Below are 16,892 nucleotides of genomic sequence, written 5' to 3' on the forward strand. Positions count from 1 at the left end.
TTTTGGATCGTTGTCCTGTTGGAAGACCCATGACCTGCGACTGAGACCAAGCTTTCTGACACTAGGCAGCACATTTCTCTCCAGAATGCCTTGATAGTCTTCAGATTTCATCGTACCTTGCACACTTTCAAGACACCCTGTGCCAGATGCAGCAAAGCAGCCCCAAAACATTACTGAGCCTCCTCCATGTTTCACCGTAGGGACAGTGTTCTTTTCTTCGTATGCTTGGTTTTTGAGTCTATGAACATAGAGTTGATGTGCCTTACCAAAAAGCTCCAGTTTGGTCTCATCTGTCCAAAGGACATTCTCCCAGAAGCTTTGTGGCTTGTCAACATGCATTTTTGCAAATTCCAGTCTGGCTTTTTTATGAGTTTTTTTCAGCAGTGGTGTCCTCCTTGGTCGTCTCCCATGAAGTCCACTTTGGCTCAAACAACGACGAATGGTGCGATCTGACACTGATGTACCTTGGCCTTGGAGTTCACCTTTAATTTCTTTGGAGGTTGCTCTGGGCTCTTTGGATACAATTCGAACGATCCGTCTCTTCAATTTGTCATCAATTTTCCTCTTGCGGCCACGTCCAGGGAGGTTGGCTACTGTCCCATGGGTCTTGAACTTCTGAATAATATGAGCCACTGTTGTCACAGGAACTTCAAGCTGTTTAGAGACGGTCTTATAGCCTTTACCTTTAAGATGTTTGTCTATAATTTTTTTTCGGATGTCCTGGGACAATTCTCTCCTTCGCTTTCTGTTGTCCATGTTCAGTGTGGTACACACCTTTTCACCAAACAGCAGGGTGACTACTTGTCTCCCTTTAAATAGGCAGACTGACTGATTATGAGTTTGGAAACACCTGTGATGTCAATTAAATGACACACCTGAGTTAATCATGTCACTCTGGTCAAATAGTTTTCAATCTTTTATAGAGGTACCATCATTTTTGTCCAGGCCTGTTTCATTAGTTTGTTTTTTTAAATAATTATGTTAATCAACAATTCAAAAGTGATGGCTGTTTTTGATTATTTAATTTTCAATAAATTTTTATTTATTGTTACTTTTGTGAGTTTCAAGTGATTTCAGTGAGAATTGTGGGTTTTTCCTTCTTTAACTGAGGGGTACCAACAATTTTGTCCACGTGTGTAGAAATTGTTTTCTGATTAGTTTGTCCGTGAACGCATTTTTCAATAGATTCGGAATTTTCGATTTTTTTTCTGCGTCTTTGAATGCCTCTCATCAGCACAGGAACCAATCACAGCGAGTATCGGTTCTGCCGTAAAGTGTAACGGTGGTGGTCAGAATGAGGAGCTGTTAGCATCTCTTAGTGGAGAAATTAGTCACATTTATTAACGTTAAAGGCTGTTGTTGACCAAGACAGCTGCGGTAAGTTGCTAGGTCCTTTGTTTTTTGGTGATTTGTGCCATTCATACACGAGAAAAATACATACGAGCAAAAATATTTGGATATATATTTAGTCGGTTAGCAGCTCCTAGCAGCTAGCCGCACAATGACACAGTTCATGACAGATGATGGCAACTTAAGTAGCTAAAGTTGCACATTCAGAAGACCAAGTGAAAGTAAGAGTTTGCCTATTACATTTTGTTGATTATAGTAATTATTGTACAAGTTAATGAAATGTGTATGACAAAGGTCAAGGCCGTTGTGCCCTGAGAAAAATACATTTCAGACGAAAACACAGATAAGCCACAGTGAAATAGTAGTTATGTGTTAGAAATGAGCCGATTAAAACCAGACAGTGCGTTGTCTGAAATCAAACTTTATTCTATCACACAGTGAAGAGATCATATGCAACACACTTACAGTGATGTAGATGTTTTTTCAAAAAAGAAAATGCATGAAAATCATACGAGAATCACAGGGTTGTCCCACCAGTCACCTAATGCGCCTTTGAACCAGAGCCTGCCACCCTAAGAAAGAAACTAAAGAAACACTTTCACATGAATGTGTTGAGTCTATGTATCGTATGCTATTTAGTAACTTTCTTCGGTTTTATTTCCAATTTAGAAAACATAACTTGAGCAACCATTCCAAATTTTAATCAATTTATGGTCACAGAAAAAAGCTCAATATACTGTATATGAATTTTCATGTACTTCTGGCAATTTTGTCTGCAGAAGACAAATGATGAAAGTGAATGACCCATAAAGATAACTGTTTAAAATTAATTATTATCAAATAATTAATTGTGCTATTCCAATAGGAGTAATGGCCTCAGTAGATTCATAAAAGAGCGGTAATTGTATTTTTCATAGTTCTTCGAGTAGCTGGCTGTGTTTTGTGGCTCTAAGATGTTTATTTATTCTTTTGATTGACTATTCCAATCCTGTGTTCTTCTGAAACAATGGTGCATATTGTGATTGTGTTTCTTTCAGTCATGTCAAGTCCTTCTCTGCTCGTCCTGTATGGGAGCCAGACGGGTACAGCCCAGGACACGGCACAGAGGATCATGCGGCAGGCGCAGAGAAGGCGGATGCAAGTTCAAGTGTTGCCTTTGGATAGCTACAATGTGGTAAGTGTGGAATTACTGTGTTTTAGTTGTTTTTAAAAAAAATTTGCTTCTACAGCCAGTTCAGTTTGTCAAAAGTCTTCACACAGCAGAGGGGAGTGTAGCTCTTCCACATTCCTGAACTGTTCTCTTAGTCAGTCACTACCAAAGTCCTGGTGTTTCCTGGGTTTATAATCAGTCCTGCACATTTTATGTACTATTTTAAAAACTGCCACATTATGTTACATCAAATGGAAGAATCCAAAGATGATATAATAAAGTGAAAATTGGGACATGCAATGCTGAGTACTGCCCTTTGTCCCCAGTGAGTTTATTTGTAATTGTATGGAACATTGTGGTGGTTTTACCAAGTTTTTCAGTCACAGACTGGTTTCCAGCCCAAAGTTGATTGATGCTTTTGTATTTCCATATCTGCAGCTATTCCACACAAGTATGTCTGGTGAATATGCAATTTTTTATGGCACTACTGGAATTGCTTTTGCTTCATTTTGTGCAGATAATTATGTGATTTATTTTAATTATTTCCTACATTGTTGATTAATATCGAAGACATCTAAACTATGAAAGAACACACATGGAATTATGTAGTTAATAAAAACACTGTTAAACAAATCAGAATATGTTTTATATTTTAGATTCTTCAAAGTAGCCCCCCTTTTTGCTTTGATGACAGTTTTGCACACTCTTGGTTTTCTCTGTCAGCTTCATGAGGTAGTCTCCTGGAATGAGAAGGTGTGTCCAAACTTTTGACTGGTACTGTGTCCTGTGAGCTGGAGAAAAGAGTGGCCTTCTTTTATTGTAGTGGGATCTTTGTTAGTGTTTAAACAAATGTGAAAATAACAAAGATACTTAAAAGACCATAATATCATTGCACATCACAGTGCTGCCTGTGTTCTGGTACCAGAGTTTGTCCTGAGATGCATTTTGCTGACATGCTGGATGACAGACTAACTGCTACAAAAATGGCTGAACAGCTGTGAAAAAGAACTAGTACAGAGAGTGGTTAGCAACTTTTATAAAAAAAATAATAATAAAGAACTTGACATGAACCACAGAACCACACAGTGCGCTGACATGTGTGTCCTCTCATCAAACAGGCCAACCTGATCTCAGAGTCTCTGGTTGTCTTTGTTTGCTCCACCACTGGTCAAGGAGACCCTCCTGATAATATGAAGGTAAGAAACCAGATAAACATGTGTTACAAAAATCATATAACAAAAGAGGGCATGATGTAGTTACTTGTTAGCCTAGCCGCGCTAGACCCAGCCCTTAAGACACAAGGGTCTAGGGCCGCTCGACAGGGAGGGAGGCGGGCTAAAAGGTTGTCTTTCAAATCACTCTGCAGCAATTGGGTAGGTATACAACCAATCAGCGCAACGAATAGGCTGACGTAGTTCCTAGAGCGCCGGATTGTGGCTAAGTCCCATTAGCTTCCCAACCAGCGGAGCCAACTGGTATATTAAGGATTTGCCATATCCCGTCGGCATAAGTCCAAATACGTCTTTCTTCTGAATGAAACACTTCAGTGCCGTCCTTTGTTTATCTTTCAAGTTGAACTTTAGCTTCAAATCTTTAAGGGCTGTGGCCAAAGCCGAGTCGAAAGATAACTGTTTATTGTGCGCCGGTTCTTTCTGTCAGAATCGTCGCGCCTCTGTCGTCACTTAGTTACGCCCGCCTTCTGACTCTACACTTCATGGTGATTGGTCCGGCCAGTTTTAGGAGAATCCAGCCTCGAGCCTTATGGAGGGTAACTAGACCCACCCTGGCAGAGAATTAAATTCGTTGCTGTGGGTTGTCTAGCGCGGCTAGGCTAGTTACTTGTTGTTTTTGGTGACGTGTCCCTTCAGTATTATAACTGGTGTGGAGGAAAGATGTGTGCTTTTTTGTTGAATTGTTGGTGGTATATTCATGTTGTTGGTTAATGGTAGCTTGGGTCCCAGTTAATGAGTCTTAAACTGAAGAACATTGATTTTATCTGGGCTAGTTAATAAATTAGAGTAGCAGGTGAGCTAACATGCCAGCCAGGTTTTTCTAAAGGGGAAAAAAAATATTCAAACATACATACATGTGTGTATGTCTGACATGTTTTTTCTTTCCTCACAGAACTTCTGGAGGTTTCTCTTTAGGAAGTCTTTACCTGCTGGCTCTCTGGGTCTGTTGGACTGTGCAGTCCTGGGCCTGGGGGACTCCTCCTATCCCAAGTCAGTCCTTTTTACAGTTACAGATTTCACAACACTCATTGAAAATGTTTTTTTGTAAATGTATTATTGTTTTATGCTTTAGATTCAATTTTGTGGCCAAGAAGCTTCATAAGCGCCTCCTGCAGCTGGGTGCCAGCATGCTGCTGCCTGTGGGGCTGGCAGATGACCAGCATGACCTGGGGTAAGTAACAACACGTCTGAAGATAGTGGAGGAACATTATCATTATAGTTCATTAGCTACAGAGGATGCGTTGTCATTTCATATGTTGTATTGCGTTTTCTGCGGGATTTTAGTATAATTTTGCTCATCAAATATAGGTATTATGCAGAAGCAAAGACAAGTGTTACTGTACATTTTTAAACATCGTACAGCAATCTTACTTACTGCTATTACTACTGCTACTTACTTACTCACTTACTTCTGTTATCAGGTAATCATAGTGATGATTAAATTCAGTAATCGAGCCATAATCTGCGTTGCCTGTGTTTACTCACTTTACACACTGTGGCACCATCTTTTGGTCCAATTACGACCTTTCCTTGAAATTACCTTGGTGCTGATTCATGCCCAATAACACCACCTTAAAGACGGTCATTTTCAGATACAATCCAGTCCAGAAATGTTGGAGCTGTGAGGCCAATTCCTTTATTTTTGCTGTTGACAATATGAGACAAGAGATCAACATTTCAGCTTTTATTTCCAGGGGTTTCTCTTACCTATGAAGCCATTAGCTGTGAAAACAAAAAGAAATATTTTTACTTCTTTATTTCTTGGTTAAAGGCCAATCTGTTCTGATTTATTTGAATTTTATACCTTTTATTTTTGATTTGTAATATTTTAGATGATCCAGATGCTGCGTTTATTTTCACACAGTATTGTGTTTATACTGCAGCTGGTCCCCACTTTTGTATGTGTTGCTTGTTTTCCACCACCGCCCTAGGTTTTGAAAGCATTATTCTGTTGTGGTCAAAGAGTCTGCTCTACAGAAACTTTAAAATGGTGGAATATGACCTATAAATGGAGCTACATCAACACGATGACTGCAACTGCTTAAACAAAGCTGGAATATTCAAAGGAAGCAATTAGTTGCTCTGAAAATAATCCTAATTGTCCATCAGTAACAGGAAAATCAGATAAAAATAGATACTTTTATTAAAAATCTATTTTTTTTTAAATAACACATGCAAGTTACAAATACTGGGGAGAAAAATCAAGATTCGTATCATACTCACCACTCTGCTGCCTTCAGCCACTAATTACCTCCAGTTTTCTTTTTTGAAGTTGCAGTTATGCTACTGTTAATGCAAGTGTTGACTTTCATCAATGTTAGTTTAAGAATGATTAAAAATTCATAAGTTAAGCAGTGTCTCAAAATGAGGGCATCACAGTTGTTGTCATGTAAGATTTGTTGTTTCATAAGCACAGCAGGAAGGGAAAGTACATGTGGTAGGAGAACTGGAATGTTATGCAACAGCTATTACAGGTCAGATCTTAAGTAGAGAGCTGCATTATGTGGTGTTTGTTTTATTTGTTTGGCTTACCTCACACTCTGTTTGTTTGGCACAGGGCGGATGCTGTGATTGATCCGTGGCTCACGTTACTTTGGGAGAAAGTGTTCACTCTGTACCCGTCTTTAGCTGAAGTGATCCCACTGAGAGAGGATGAACCGTGAGGGCCCACTTAATTCAACACATCTCATTCTGTGGTCGCACATTTTGATTGAAGTTTGTTACGCTTGGGTACTTGAGAAGGCTGCTGCTAGCTCCTGTTCGGCTGTTGTGTTTCGTGTGTGGCAGACTCCCTCCAACGTACACGTTCCACTTCTTAGACGATGTGAAAGAGGAGACGGATGACAGGCTCAGGATTGCCATGGATCAAACAATCCCCTCCCAGTCCCATCCCTTTCCTGCTAGAATGGTGTTCAATAAGAGAGTCACGGAGCTGTCACACTTTCAGGACGTGAGACACATTGAGTTTGACATCACTGGATCCAACATTGAGTCAGTAATCTCCAGCTTTTCCAGCCTCATGTCAGAATGACAACATTTTCCACTTTTCACTGTAACGATGCCGAGGCTGATATTTTTTTTTTCTCTTCCTTGAACACAAAATGAAAGTCATGTGTCTTCTTTGGCTTATTATTGTGCAGGTTTGCTGCTGGTGATGTTGTTGTGATGCGTCCTTGTAACTCACCAGAGGATGTAGAGCTCTTCTGTCAGCTGCTGAGGTTAGATCCAGAGACCCGGTTCACTCTCAGGGCCACAGACAACACTGCAGGTATATGTGTGTGTCTGTCTATGTTTCTGTGGGCAATTTTTTTATCTGACACCATTTTATTGAGGACATTAACCCTCTAATAAATACCTCAGGTCATTAGTGACCCACATCTAATTCATTCATTCATTTTTTAAGCGCTCAGCTCCTTGGGATTCCTCTAATTATGTGTTTTAGCGACAAACTAGGGTCAAAATGACTAAATTAATCAAAACTAGAACTTTAATAGTTTCGTTTTTGTTAGTAGTCGAGAGTTTTTAATATCAGTACCCTGAAATGTTATATTTTCCAACCTGACTTAATGATGGCAGTGTTCTCTTACTGAACCCAGACACAATCCCTTCAGCTGTTTTCACTAATTGTACATCCTCCATTCCTTCCCTCAGCTCCTCTCCTCTCGTCCCAACTCACCTTCCCTGCTCAAATTGCAAGATTTGAGCAGGGAAGGTGAGGAGAAAGGAGTTAAAGCAACAAGCATTTAACAAAATGAGACGCTCTTTGTCATGGCACACACAAGACTGATTTCTAGGTGACGGGGTGGAGGACAGAGGAGTACAGGAGACTGAAATGAGATGAGCCTGAGGATGCAGAAATGTGTCTGTTTAGCGTATTGTCATAGTAGTGTAGCGCTGCCGTGATGCTGCAGCACCTGGGTGTCAGGTTTAGTTTAGAGCAGCATTTATTCTAAGTGCCATTTATACATAAGATCATTTAACAGCAGTGCCACAGCATGACAACGCCAAAGCTGTGATGTACTCTCTGAACGGCTAAAATCCATCCAGTTGTCCCTTTAGGCTGCATTCACACTGATATGATATTATTATAAAGTGGCATTTTAAAATGAAAACAACCAGGTGAGTATTGTAGGTCAGCTTCAGAAAAAATGTCAGTGAATATTAATATGCAAGCCACCTTTCCCATCCTACACTCCTGAACATATTATGATTATCATTATATTGTTGCTTATTGCTGCTATTGTTGCTTTACTGTAAGATGTATGCTGCTGGAACATGGGAAACAGTAGGGAGTAATAAAGGATTATCTTATCTTAAATGTGTGATTAGTGAGTACTGTGCTGACCCATTTGAGTTTGCCAGATGTCACTGTATTAGACGTTACAGTGGACTGTTTTAATGTGCTCTGAAGTGTTTGCCAGCAATATGATTTAGAATTTTAGCCAACGCTACATTTGGAGTAGCGTTTGTGTCCAGCTGATGAATTCACTCTCATTGTCTCCACCAACTCCTGAAAAAAACCCGTCTTGATGAAATGACCTGTCCTCTCAGTTCCAGCCAGGCTTCCTCAGCCCTGCAGTGTTGGCCAGCTGGTGGAGAGCTTCCTGGACATCGCCGCTGTGCCTCGCCGCTCCTTCTTTGAGCTGCTGTCTACCTTCGCCACCAACGAGCTGGAGCGGGACAAGCTGGCTGAATTCAGCTCAGCAGCGGGACAGGACGAGCTGCACAGCTACTGCAACCGTCCACGACGCACAGCGCTGGAGGCGAGTGCTCAGGGTTGGAGTCAGGGCTGGACCGCAGGAAAACATGATCTACTCTGGCATAATCACTGCATCGAACTCTAAGCTTGTTTTATTTTTGCTTCATAAATAATTAGCAAATATTTTTAGGATTTTCTTTCTTTAGAATTTCTTACTTTTGGCATGTATGCCTTTATTGATGATAGAGTTGGATATACAGTCAGAAAAGGGGGAACAGAGAGAGAATGCAATGTCCGAAATCAAACTCTCTTCATTGCAATTATCTGGTAACAAGACGCCATCCATCTGTGTGTGTTCTGTTAGTCCATATGCAGAAGTCAGACAAATCCTACACATTAAATACAAGCTTTAAATAAATAAATACTTCTTGTGTGTTTGTGCTCTTGCTGCTGCAGGTCTTGGCAGATTTCCCCCATACCACAGCAGAACTTAAAGCAGACTATCTCTTTGATCTTTTCCCTGAGATCCAGCCTCGCTCATTTTCCATCGCCTCCTCTCTCCAGGTAGCTCATCCTTCATACCGACTATTTAACTGCTCTGTAAAAAAAAATCACACATACAGAGATCATAATAAAGGATATTTTTCTCCACAGGCTCATCCAAACAGGCTTCAGATCCTGGTAGCTGTGGTCCAGTACAAAACCAAGTTGTATAAACCACGAAGAGGCCTCTGCTCCACTTGGCTAGCCTCTTTGGACCCTGCACAGGGTATTAAAACACATCCTGGGAATGATTTCAAACACAGCTTTGGTCTTAATAAGTCAGTACTTTAACAGTTGAAATGTTTTACGAAATTGTGTTGCAGGAGAGGTGTGTGTGCCTCTGTGGGTGAAGAAGGGAAGTCTGAAGTTTCCTAAAGAGAAGGACACCCCGGTGATAATGGTTGGACCTGGAACAGGAGTCGCACCCTTTAGGTCGGCGTTACAAGAGAGGATTGCTGAGGGAAAAACTGGTGAGATCTTTGTGCCCTCTGTTCTCTAAATGAATTCCTTCGCTCTGCATCAAATCACCGTCCTGACATGAGACTTGTGTGTTGACAACTTCCTCATCTCTCTGCTCTTCAGCCAACGTCCTGTTCTTTGGCTGTCGCTCTGAAACCAAAGACTTCTACTTCAAGTCAGAGTGGGAGGACATGACGAAGGCTGGACATCTGGTCCTTTTCACTGCCTTCTCTCGAGACCAGGTCAGAAACACCGTCCAACCCCGTGTTAGCGATCACAGCCGAGGACAGAGACTTTACCACAGATTCTCACTACGCAAACACTATGCTGCAGTTCCAGTAATAACATTAACTTTGGTGTAATACGAGAACTGAAAACAAAAAGGAGTGCAACTGCAGCTGGATGCCGTCATGTTCGTTGTACAGAAAACCACTAAAAAAACCAACTTACTGGACAAATCAACAGTTTGACCAGTGTGTTTAGCAAACTGCATCACAATCCATTCACTAGTTGTTTTATCTGCTGCCAGCATGCATTGATGTCTCTGTTTTATTCATGCTGCTGGGAAACACCAAAGCCAGAACATGTTGAACTGTACAGGTAAAACGTACTAATTATTCATTCATTAAATGCAATAATTTCACTTTATTTCAACAACATGGTTGGACGTAATAAATCATGAATTCAGTTAATATGAGATCCACTAAATATGTTCTAGTGGGCTGTGTATCCTGAACAGTTCACTGCATATGTAGGTGTAAAGTAAACCTTATATGTTGCATCTGTAGTTGGGACCTGGGTTGACAGAATACACAATTTAGCCTTCTAACAAAGCAGATATTTTTCTTTTGGCATTTGGAAAGATCCGTATTTAACACATTCAGCTAGTAGCTCATTTTTAGCCGTTACTGTCTTGGCATATAAAAATGAACATCAACGCTGCTGACAGTAGGGCTAAACAACATACAAACACATGTTATTGCTCTTATTTTAGATCAGTATTACAGTTTATATGTGTAACAATTGTAGTCAGAAGGGTCATTGTTAATTTAGTTTCTTCTAAAAATCAAAAAAGCGATTTTTTTTTTTCATTTTATTTTTTTTATATTAGCTGTTGCTAATTAGCATTAATTCCTAACGGGATTGTTGGTTGTTGTGATTGCAGTTTTGCAACTAGAATCATTGACATTCTGAGTGTTACTATATGTATCGAAGTCTTTAGGTAAATTTTAATGACACACTCAGGCAATTTGACGCAAACCCAGTCAAGCTGCCACGGTGGCATCGATGTCTTTCAATCTTCCCTTCAAATGACATGATTCAATACTAACACTGATCTTCTGCAGTGACTCTACACAGACGCCTGCTCTAACCAGCACTGTAAGTGTGTGGTTAGAAGTTAAAGTGCATGTGTGTTTGTGCAGGAGGACAAGGTGTACGTACAACACCGCGTGAGGGAAAACGCAGAGCTCCTATGGGACCTGATTTCCAAAAAAAGGGCCTGTTTTTACATTGCTGGGTGAGTTTAAGCCACCGAAACTCCTTTTTAACTTCCTCCATATTTGAACCAAAATGTATAATGTTATAATTTGAGATTCCATCCTTTCCTACATGATATCACCTTATCAGTATGAAGGGTATGTGTACGGATTGGAAAAGTTGTTGAAATACTACATGTCTTTGTTCACTTATATACCTCATTGATGCTGTGATTAACACTGCAGTGTTTTTTCATGAGGTGGGTGTGAGACACTGCACTGTTGAGTTACAGTCACCGTCATCCTGTGATGCATTATAGCATAAAGTTGTTTGTGATGCTTCTTTTTACATCACTTGGTGTGCTTATATGTAATATCAAGCCCCCACAGCCTACACTGCTGTAAACAAACTCTGTCGACCTTGTTTGTGTTCCATCCAGCAACGCTAAAGAGATGCCAGCCAGCGTGTGTGACGCTCTGAAAGAGGTGTTCCAGCAGGAGGGAGGTGTGTCTGCAGAGGAAGCTGAGCAGATGCTGGTGGCTATGGAGAGGACGGGACAATTTCAGAGTGAGACCTGGTCCTGATCACGCGGTCTCAGCCCATTCCATCTTCGGCTGCATGAGACCGCTTCGACTGTGGAGCCATTCTTCAGCCAACATCAGCATATTTAACCCTGGGTTCTTCACCGTTTGTAACAGCACATGTGACTAAATACCACAAAGCTCAAAGCTCCATTTACTTGCGTTTGGAGTTTTCAAGTGCATCTCCCAGCCTTGAGGTTTGTTTCCACCGTAGGAGCTTTCTCCTGGGAATAGAACCTTTTTCTATCCGCTGCTGAACACCACTGACTGATCGCTCTGATCGCCACCTCTGTTACACACCCAGCGTGATTAAACACCTGCTAATTCAAAAGGGGTTTTACTAGTTGTTTGTGGCTGATTGTAAGTTCAGTTTTTACATCTTTGCAGAGTCCCCTTTTGTGAAAATTGTATCACAGTTCTGGCAGTAACTGTGTGGGGGAAAAAAAGATTGGATTGTTTTGTTACATATATCAACATGTAATAGTTTTCTTTATCTTGTGCAGTCACTGCAGACTGTAACAGGAGATTTGCAGTCATGATGTCATTTTAAAATTTGGAAAAACAACTCTAATTAACTATAATTAATACTAACAACTAGTGCTGTCAAACGATTCAATTTTTTAATCAGATTAATCACAGGGTTGCTGTGGATTAATTTCGATTAATCAAAATTAAATATAATTCATCTTTAATCTATATTCAGCGCATTTCATTTTGCGTGAGCAAACAGATTCAAGAAAGAAGGGAATATATATGCACTTAACATGTTTATTAAACACCTGTGCTTCAGTGAAAAGAAAAATCCTTCGTGTAGAGTGTGTGCGTATTACTGTAAGTTGGTGGACTGTTCCGTCTTTGGGAGTTTTTTTGTATTCAGAAAGAAGAGGCCCAGTCAGAGAAAATGTATTAAAGCAAAGGTCCAGAAAATCTTAATGTCTAACTTGAACTAGTGTGATATATGTCGATGTAACCTGGTAACTTTATTAGTGTCTGCACTAAAACACAAATGTTTTGCTGCCATTCATAAGTCACAGCGCGAGTCTGTTCTCTCTGCTCGCTGCTGCACCCGGAGAGTAAACAAGATCATGAATCCGTGTTAGTATCATCCAGCTGGGTCAAACTGCAACCAACCATCGCTGTTTCTTCTCCGCTGCACAATCACACCGAGCAGGGAGATGCTGCTGCTGCTGCTGCTGCTGCTGAACACCAAGTCTGGGAGGAAATTTCACTGAAAATATCCGAAGAGTCACCGAAGCAGAGACCAAAAAAAAAAAAAAAACTAAAACCACAAATGCAGAAAAATGCTGCAAATATCACATTTACAGACTGACAGAAAAGAGAACATGAACAACCTGTTTTGGATGTTTTCCAGGACGTCTCATACGTGAAATGTGACATACTGGATTATTATTATTTATATTAAATATCTCTGCATCAATAAAAGATAGTGGTGATAAAAAATAGTCTTGTGGCTGGCTCAGATATATTTGCATTTATTGTAAAGTTGGTTCATGCACATTCTTGCACAAATGATATGCTTTATAACCTTAGCTGCACTGAAAAATATACTTTTTAAATAGTTTTTAATTCAATTATTTATACGTGCTTGAATTTACTGTTAATTTTCAAATGTTCAGTGTTTTATTACATTGCATATTAGTGATTAGAAAATGGTAAATAACTATAAAGTGTACTTTTACAATTAAATTACACATAAAAATCTGCAAAATCATAAAATGTTTATCGTGAACAGGTATTTGACCTTAAAAAATTTTATTTTTTCAAATGATGCTTTGTTCTTTTACAACATTTGGCCATTAAATTACACTTTTAAAAACTATATTTCCACAAGGAAATTGTTATTTTACAGATTTTCAATGTTTGATTACATTACAGATAAGTACTAAAATCATACTTAAAAAAAGATTTAGTGGTATGATTCTTGAATCCACACGTGTCATTTTATATCAGCACACATGCTGAATCCATGTTGGTAGTTGTTATTTATTCAGCTGTTTATGTTTCCAGCTGTTGATGAGAACCACAGAGGACTTGCACATTGCAATGGCATCGTGACGTCACAAAGGCCGCAGCGTGATGGCATGTTCTGACGGCACGGGCAGGTAAACCCAGGTATTAAGATGTCAGACAACCTAGTTCCACATCATTTGTTCGTCAGAGAATCTACAGAATGACTGCTCCTCTGACGCTGGAGACAGTTGTGGAAAGGTGCAGCGTGTAATATCTAGAATCATCATTTTTCTTACAATACTGTTTTCAAAATCTTTGCAGAAGAGGAATCGTAGTCAGGAAGAGAACAAAGTGGTGGAACAGACCCGGTAAGCAAGTGACAGCTGTTAAGTCTCACTCTTAGTCCTAGGTTTTCTGTAGTGGGGTGTTCTATATCTTTGTGTTGTTTGTTTGTTTCAGCTGCATCCAAGAGCTGACAGAGGAGCTCTGATACCAGACTGAACGCTCTTCATTTAAAGATGCTGCGACGAGTTCACTTGCTAAACACAATCAGAGAGTCTCAAATAAAAGTTCTGTTTGTTTACACCTCTCATTATGGATAGTCCGGTTTTGTTCAGGGTTTGGTGAATTTGTTCAGTTTTACTGTGTCCATTGTTCACACGTGAATTTATTTTTTGGCACTTAACCAGGTTGTTTCCTCCTGACTAGATAGATCCTTGCCTGTGTTGTAGCTACTGTGAGATATATGTTGCTTTGGAGAAAAGCGTGTGCGAATTGAAACTGTAGAACTGTAGAAATTGTAGCTTGTTCTGTGAGGTTTTGGTTTTGATATGACTCAGATGCAGACCTTAAGAGGAAATTAAAAGTGGGTAATTTGTCACTAAATAAGTCACTGAGCATGTGGTGTAGGCAGAGGGCTGGTGGGGTTGGAGATGGATGCTGGAGTGCAGTGTAGAGTAACCCAGAGAGAGCTGAAAGCTGTGAACAGGGAGCACAGCTGAGCTTGACTGGAGATAAAGCAGCGAGGCACACAGGAGGTTCTACACTGGAGAGTGTAGTTTCTCAGATATCCGTGATGTGTAGGTGAAGAAGAAATGTCCATTGACACTGTCTTGCTTAATAATAAGCTTATTACACAGAAGAATAGTATCGATCAAGCAGAGACTGCCTGGAAGGAGTCAACCAATATGAACCTCTTAGAATAACATTAGGCGCTCACTTATACAGAGTGACCTAAAAGTTTGGAAACAAATGAAAAGTCTATAATCCAAATAATATAATGTTATTTCAATAAATCAGTACCACAGATATATTCAGAAGAGTATCAGATTAGTGTAAAACAAACATATTTCGACAGGTTCATGTTTGTTTCTTATACAAAGACGTGAACATTTCCACCACCTGTTACACTGGTATCTTCTGGAATGTACCTTCATTTACACTTAGGAAGGTTCCTCAAACTGGCCAGTAAATGTTGCCTCATAGTACTTTTTGATGTTTAAAAAAAATTAAAACTGTCAGATACTTTGCCAACAAGAGTTTCAAATCTGACACTGATGGCCTGCATTTTGAAGTTATGCTCCAGCATACCTGAATCTTATGGTTCTATTAATTTTCTTCTGAGTTATTGCACTCGGCACATACTATGCTTTTAAGTTATTTTATTATGGTATAAACAAAATGGGTAAAATAAGAGTGAATTCATGCACCCCCAACTGAAATAGACATTGCAGTTAAACTTTGTTTCCAAACTTTTGGGTCACCCTGTAAACGTTTATGATTGTTTATGAAATCTTTCTATTATTATTGGAGCCCCACTGATCAGACAAAGAGCTTATTCCATCAACCCCCTCGACATAGAGACTCTTACTAAATCAACAGCATCATCAAGTTGCCTTAAACATTCAAGAACTGACAAAACACATACCAATCTGTTGATTATATATACTCAACAAAAATATAAACGCAGCACTTTTGTTTTGCTCCCGTTTTTTATGAGATGAACTCAAAGATCTAAAACTTTTTCCACAAACACAATATCACCATTTCTCTCAAATATTGTTCACAAATCTGTCTAAATCTGTGATAGTGAGCACTTCTCCTTTGCTGAGATAATCCATCCCACCTCACAGGTGTGTCATATCAAGATGCTGATTAGACACCATGATTAGTGCACAGGTGTGTCTTAGACTGCCCACAATAATAAGATACACCTCAAGGGACTGTCCTCTCTCCCTTCCTGTTCACTCTCCACACCTCTGACTTCAGATACTGCTCATGGTCCTGCTATCTGCAGAAGTTTTGAAATGACTCTGGCATAGTTGGTTGTGTCAGCAAGGGGGCAGAAGGCTGAGTAGAGGAGTGTAGTGGACAGCTTTGTGGTGTGGTGTGACATCACTCACATACAGCTCAACAACACAAAAACTAAGGAGTTGCTGGTGGACTTTAGGCACAAAAGGACCTCTTAGAATCCATTCATCATGAAGGGAACATAGCTGGACGATGTTGAGGATTACAAGTACCTTGGTGACCACATAGATACTAAACTAGACTGGACCAAAAACACTGAGACTCTGTACAAAAGAGGTCAAAGCTGCCTGTTTTTCTCAGGAGACTAAGATCTTTCAACATCTGCAGAACCATGCTGCAGATGTTTTATCACTCAGTGGTATATCATATTACATTATATTATCCATCCATCCAATATCTATACACCGCTTAATACTCATTATAGTTGTTGAGGAACAGACGTAGGTTGAAGGCAGGGGACACCCTGGACAGATCACCAGTCTATCACAGGCTACATATAGAGACAAACAATCACGCTCACATTCACACCTACAGACAATATCATCAACCCAAGCCTATTTTTTGGACTGTAGGAGGAAGCTGGAATACCCAGAGAAAAGCCATGCATCCACAGGGAGAACATGCAAACTCCATGCAGAATGGTAGGGAATTCTACGATGTTGAGAGACGAACAAGGAGGCAGATTCAGAGACACTCTGGAGACTCAGATGACTTAGACTGAGAATAAGATTTACTGATATCAGGAGAAGTGAATGCAGTGATGTGAGCACAGGCAGCATCAATTCTGAGGATTTTCTTCAACCTTGGATATGTATTTAGTTGGGAGGAATGCCGTATTTAGATTACGGCCCAATATGAAGACAACTTGTTTCCTCCGGACTAGAATAGAATAAATCTTTATTGTCACTGTTACAGAAAACAATGAAAATCAGTTTAGTACTCTTCAAACAGCAGCATTAAAAATATAACACACCCTAAAAAATATATACAACATATGAGCAAATATACAGTATGGAAACGGTTCATGGTCAGAGACCTGCTCTACACATGATTATTGCACATGATATGAATTGCACTGACATAAATATTGCACTGGTGTGGGGAGAAAAGAGAGTGTC

The 16,892-nt window shown here is 39.9% G+C and overlaps 1 protein-coding gene across 2 annotated transcripts; it reads left to right on the top strand.

Annotated features, from left to right (window-relative positions):
- Positions 1-1,242: 1,242 nt before the first annotated feature.
- On the top strand, positions 1,243-12,778 carry ndor1 (NADPH dependent diflavin oxidoreductase 1). Of its 2 annotated transcripts, XR_002595913.2 has the most exons (16): positions 1,243-1,377; positions 2,388-2,524; positions 3,619-3,696; positions 4,625-4,722; positions 4,805-4,903; positions 6,290-6,391; positions 6,520-6,723; positions 6,873-7,000; positions 8,284-8,495; positions 8,888-8,995; positions 9,086-9,200; positions 9,298-9,444; positions 9,557-9,675; positions 10,011-10,033; positions 10,858-10,952; positions 11,352-11,497. XR_002595913.2 is itself a non-coding variant. In XM_022198708.2 (15 exons), the coding sequence occupies exons 2-15, from the start codon at positions 2,390-2,392 to the stop codon at positions 11,494-11,496; spliced, it is 1,785 nt and encodes a 594-aa protein (XP_022054400.2). In that variant the 5' UTR covers positions 1,243-1,377; positions 2,388-2,389; the 3' UTR covers positions 11,497-12,778. The 2 variants fall into 2 exon arrangements, 1 of the variants encoding a protein (XP_022054400.2); XM_022198708.2 differs by lacking the exon at positions 10,011-10,033 and having other exon boundaries at positions 11,352-12,778.
- The last annotated feature ends 4,114 nt before the right edge of the window (positions 12,779-16,892 follow it).

Source organism: Acanthochromis polyacanthus, chromosome 18 (genome assembly GCF_021347895.1).
Source record: "Acanthochromis polyacanthus isolate Apoly-LR-REF ecotype Palm Island chromosome 18, KAUST_Apoly_ChrSc, whole genome shotgun sequence".
Taxonomy (NCBI): domain Eukaryota; kingdom Metazoa; phylum Chordata; class Actinopteri; family Pomacentridae; genus Acanthochromis; species Acanthochromis polyacanthus.

Excerpts from the sequence above, each read along its gene's own strand:
- ndor1 (XM_022198708.2), top strand. The coding sequence starts at position 2,390 with ATGTCAAGTCCTTCTCTGCTCGTCCTGTATGGGAGCCAGACGGGTACA. Across the intron at positions 8,996-9,085 it reads CCATCGCCTCCTCTCTCCAG|GCTCATCCAAACAGGCTTCA; the intron begins GTAGCTCATCCT and ends TTTTCTCCACAG. Across the intron at positions 10,953-11,351 it reads GCCTGTTTTTACATTGCTGG|CAACGCTAAAGAGATGCCAG; the intron begins GTGAGTTTAAGC and ends TGTTCCATCCAG.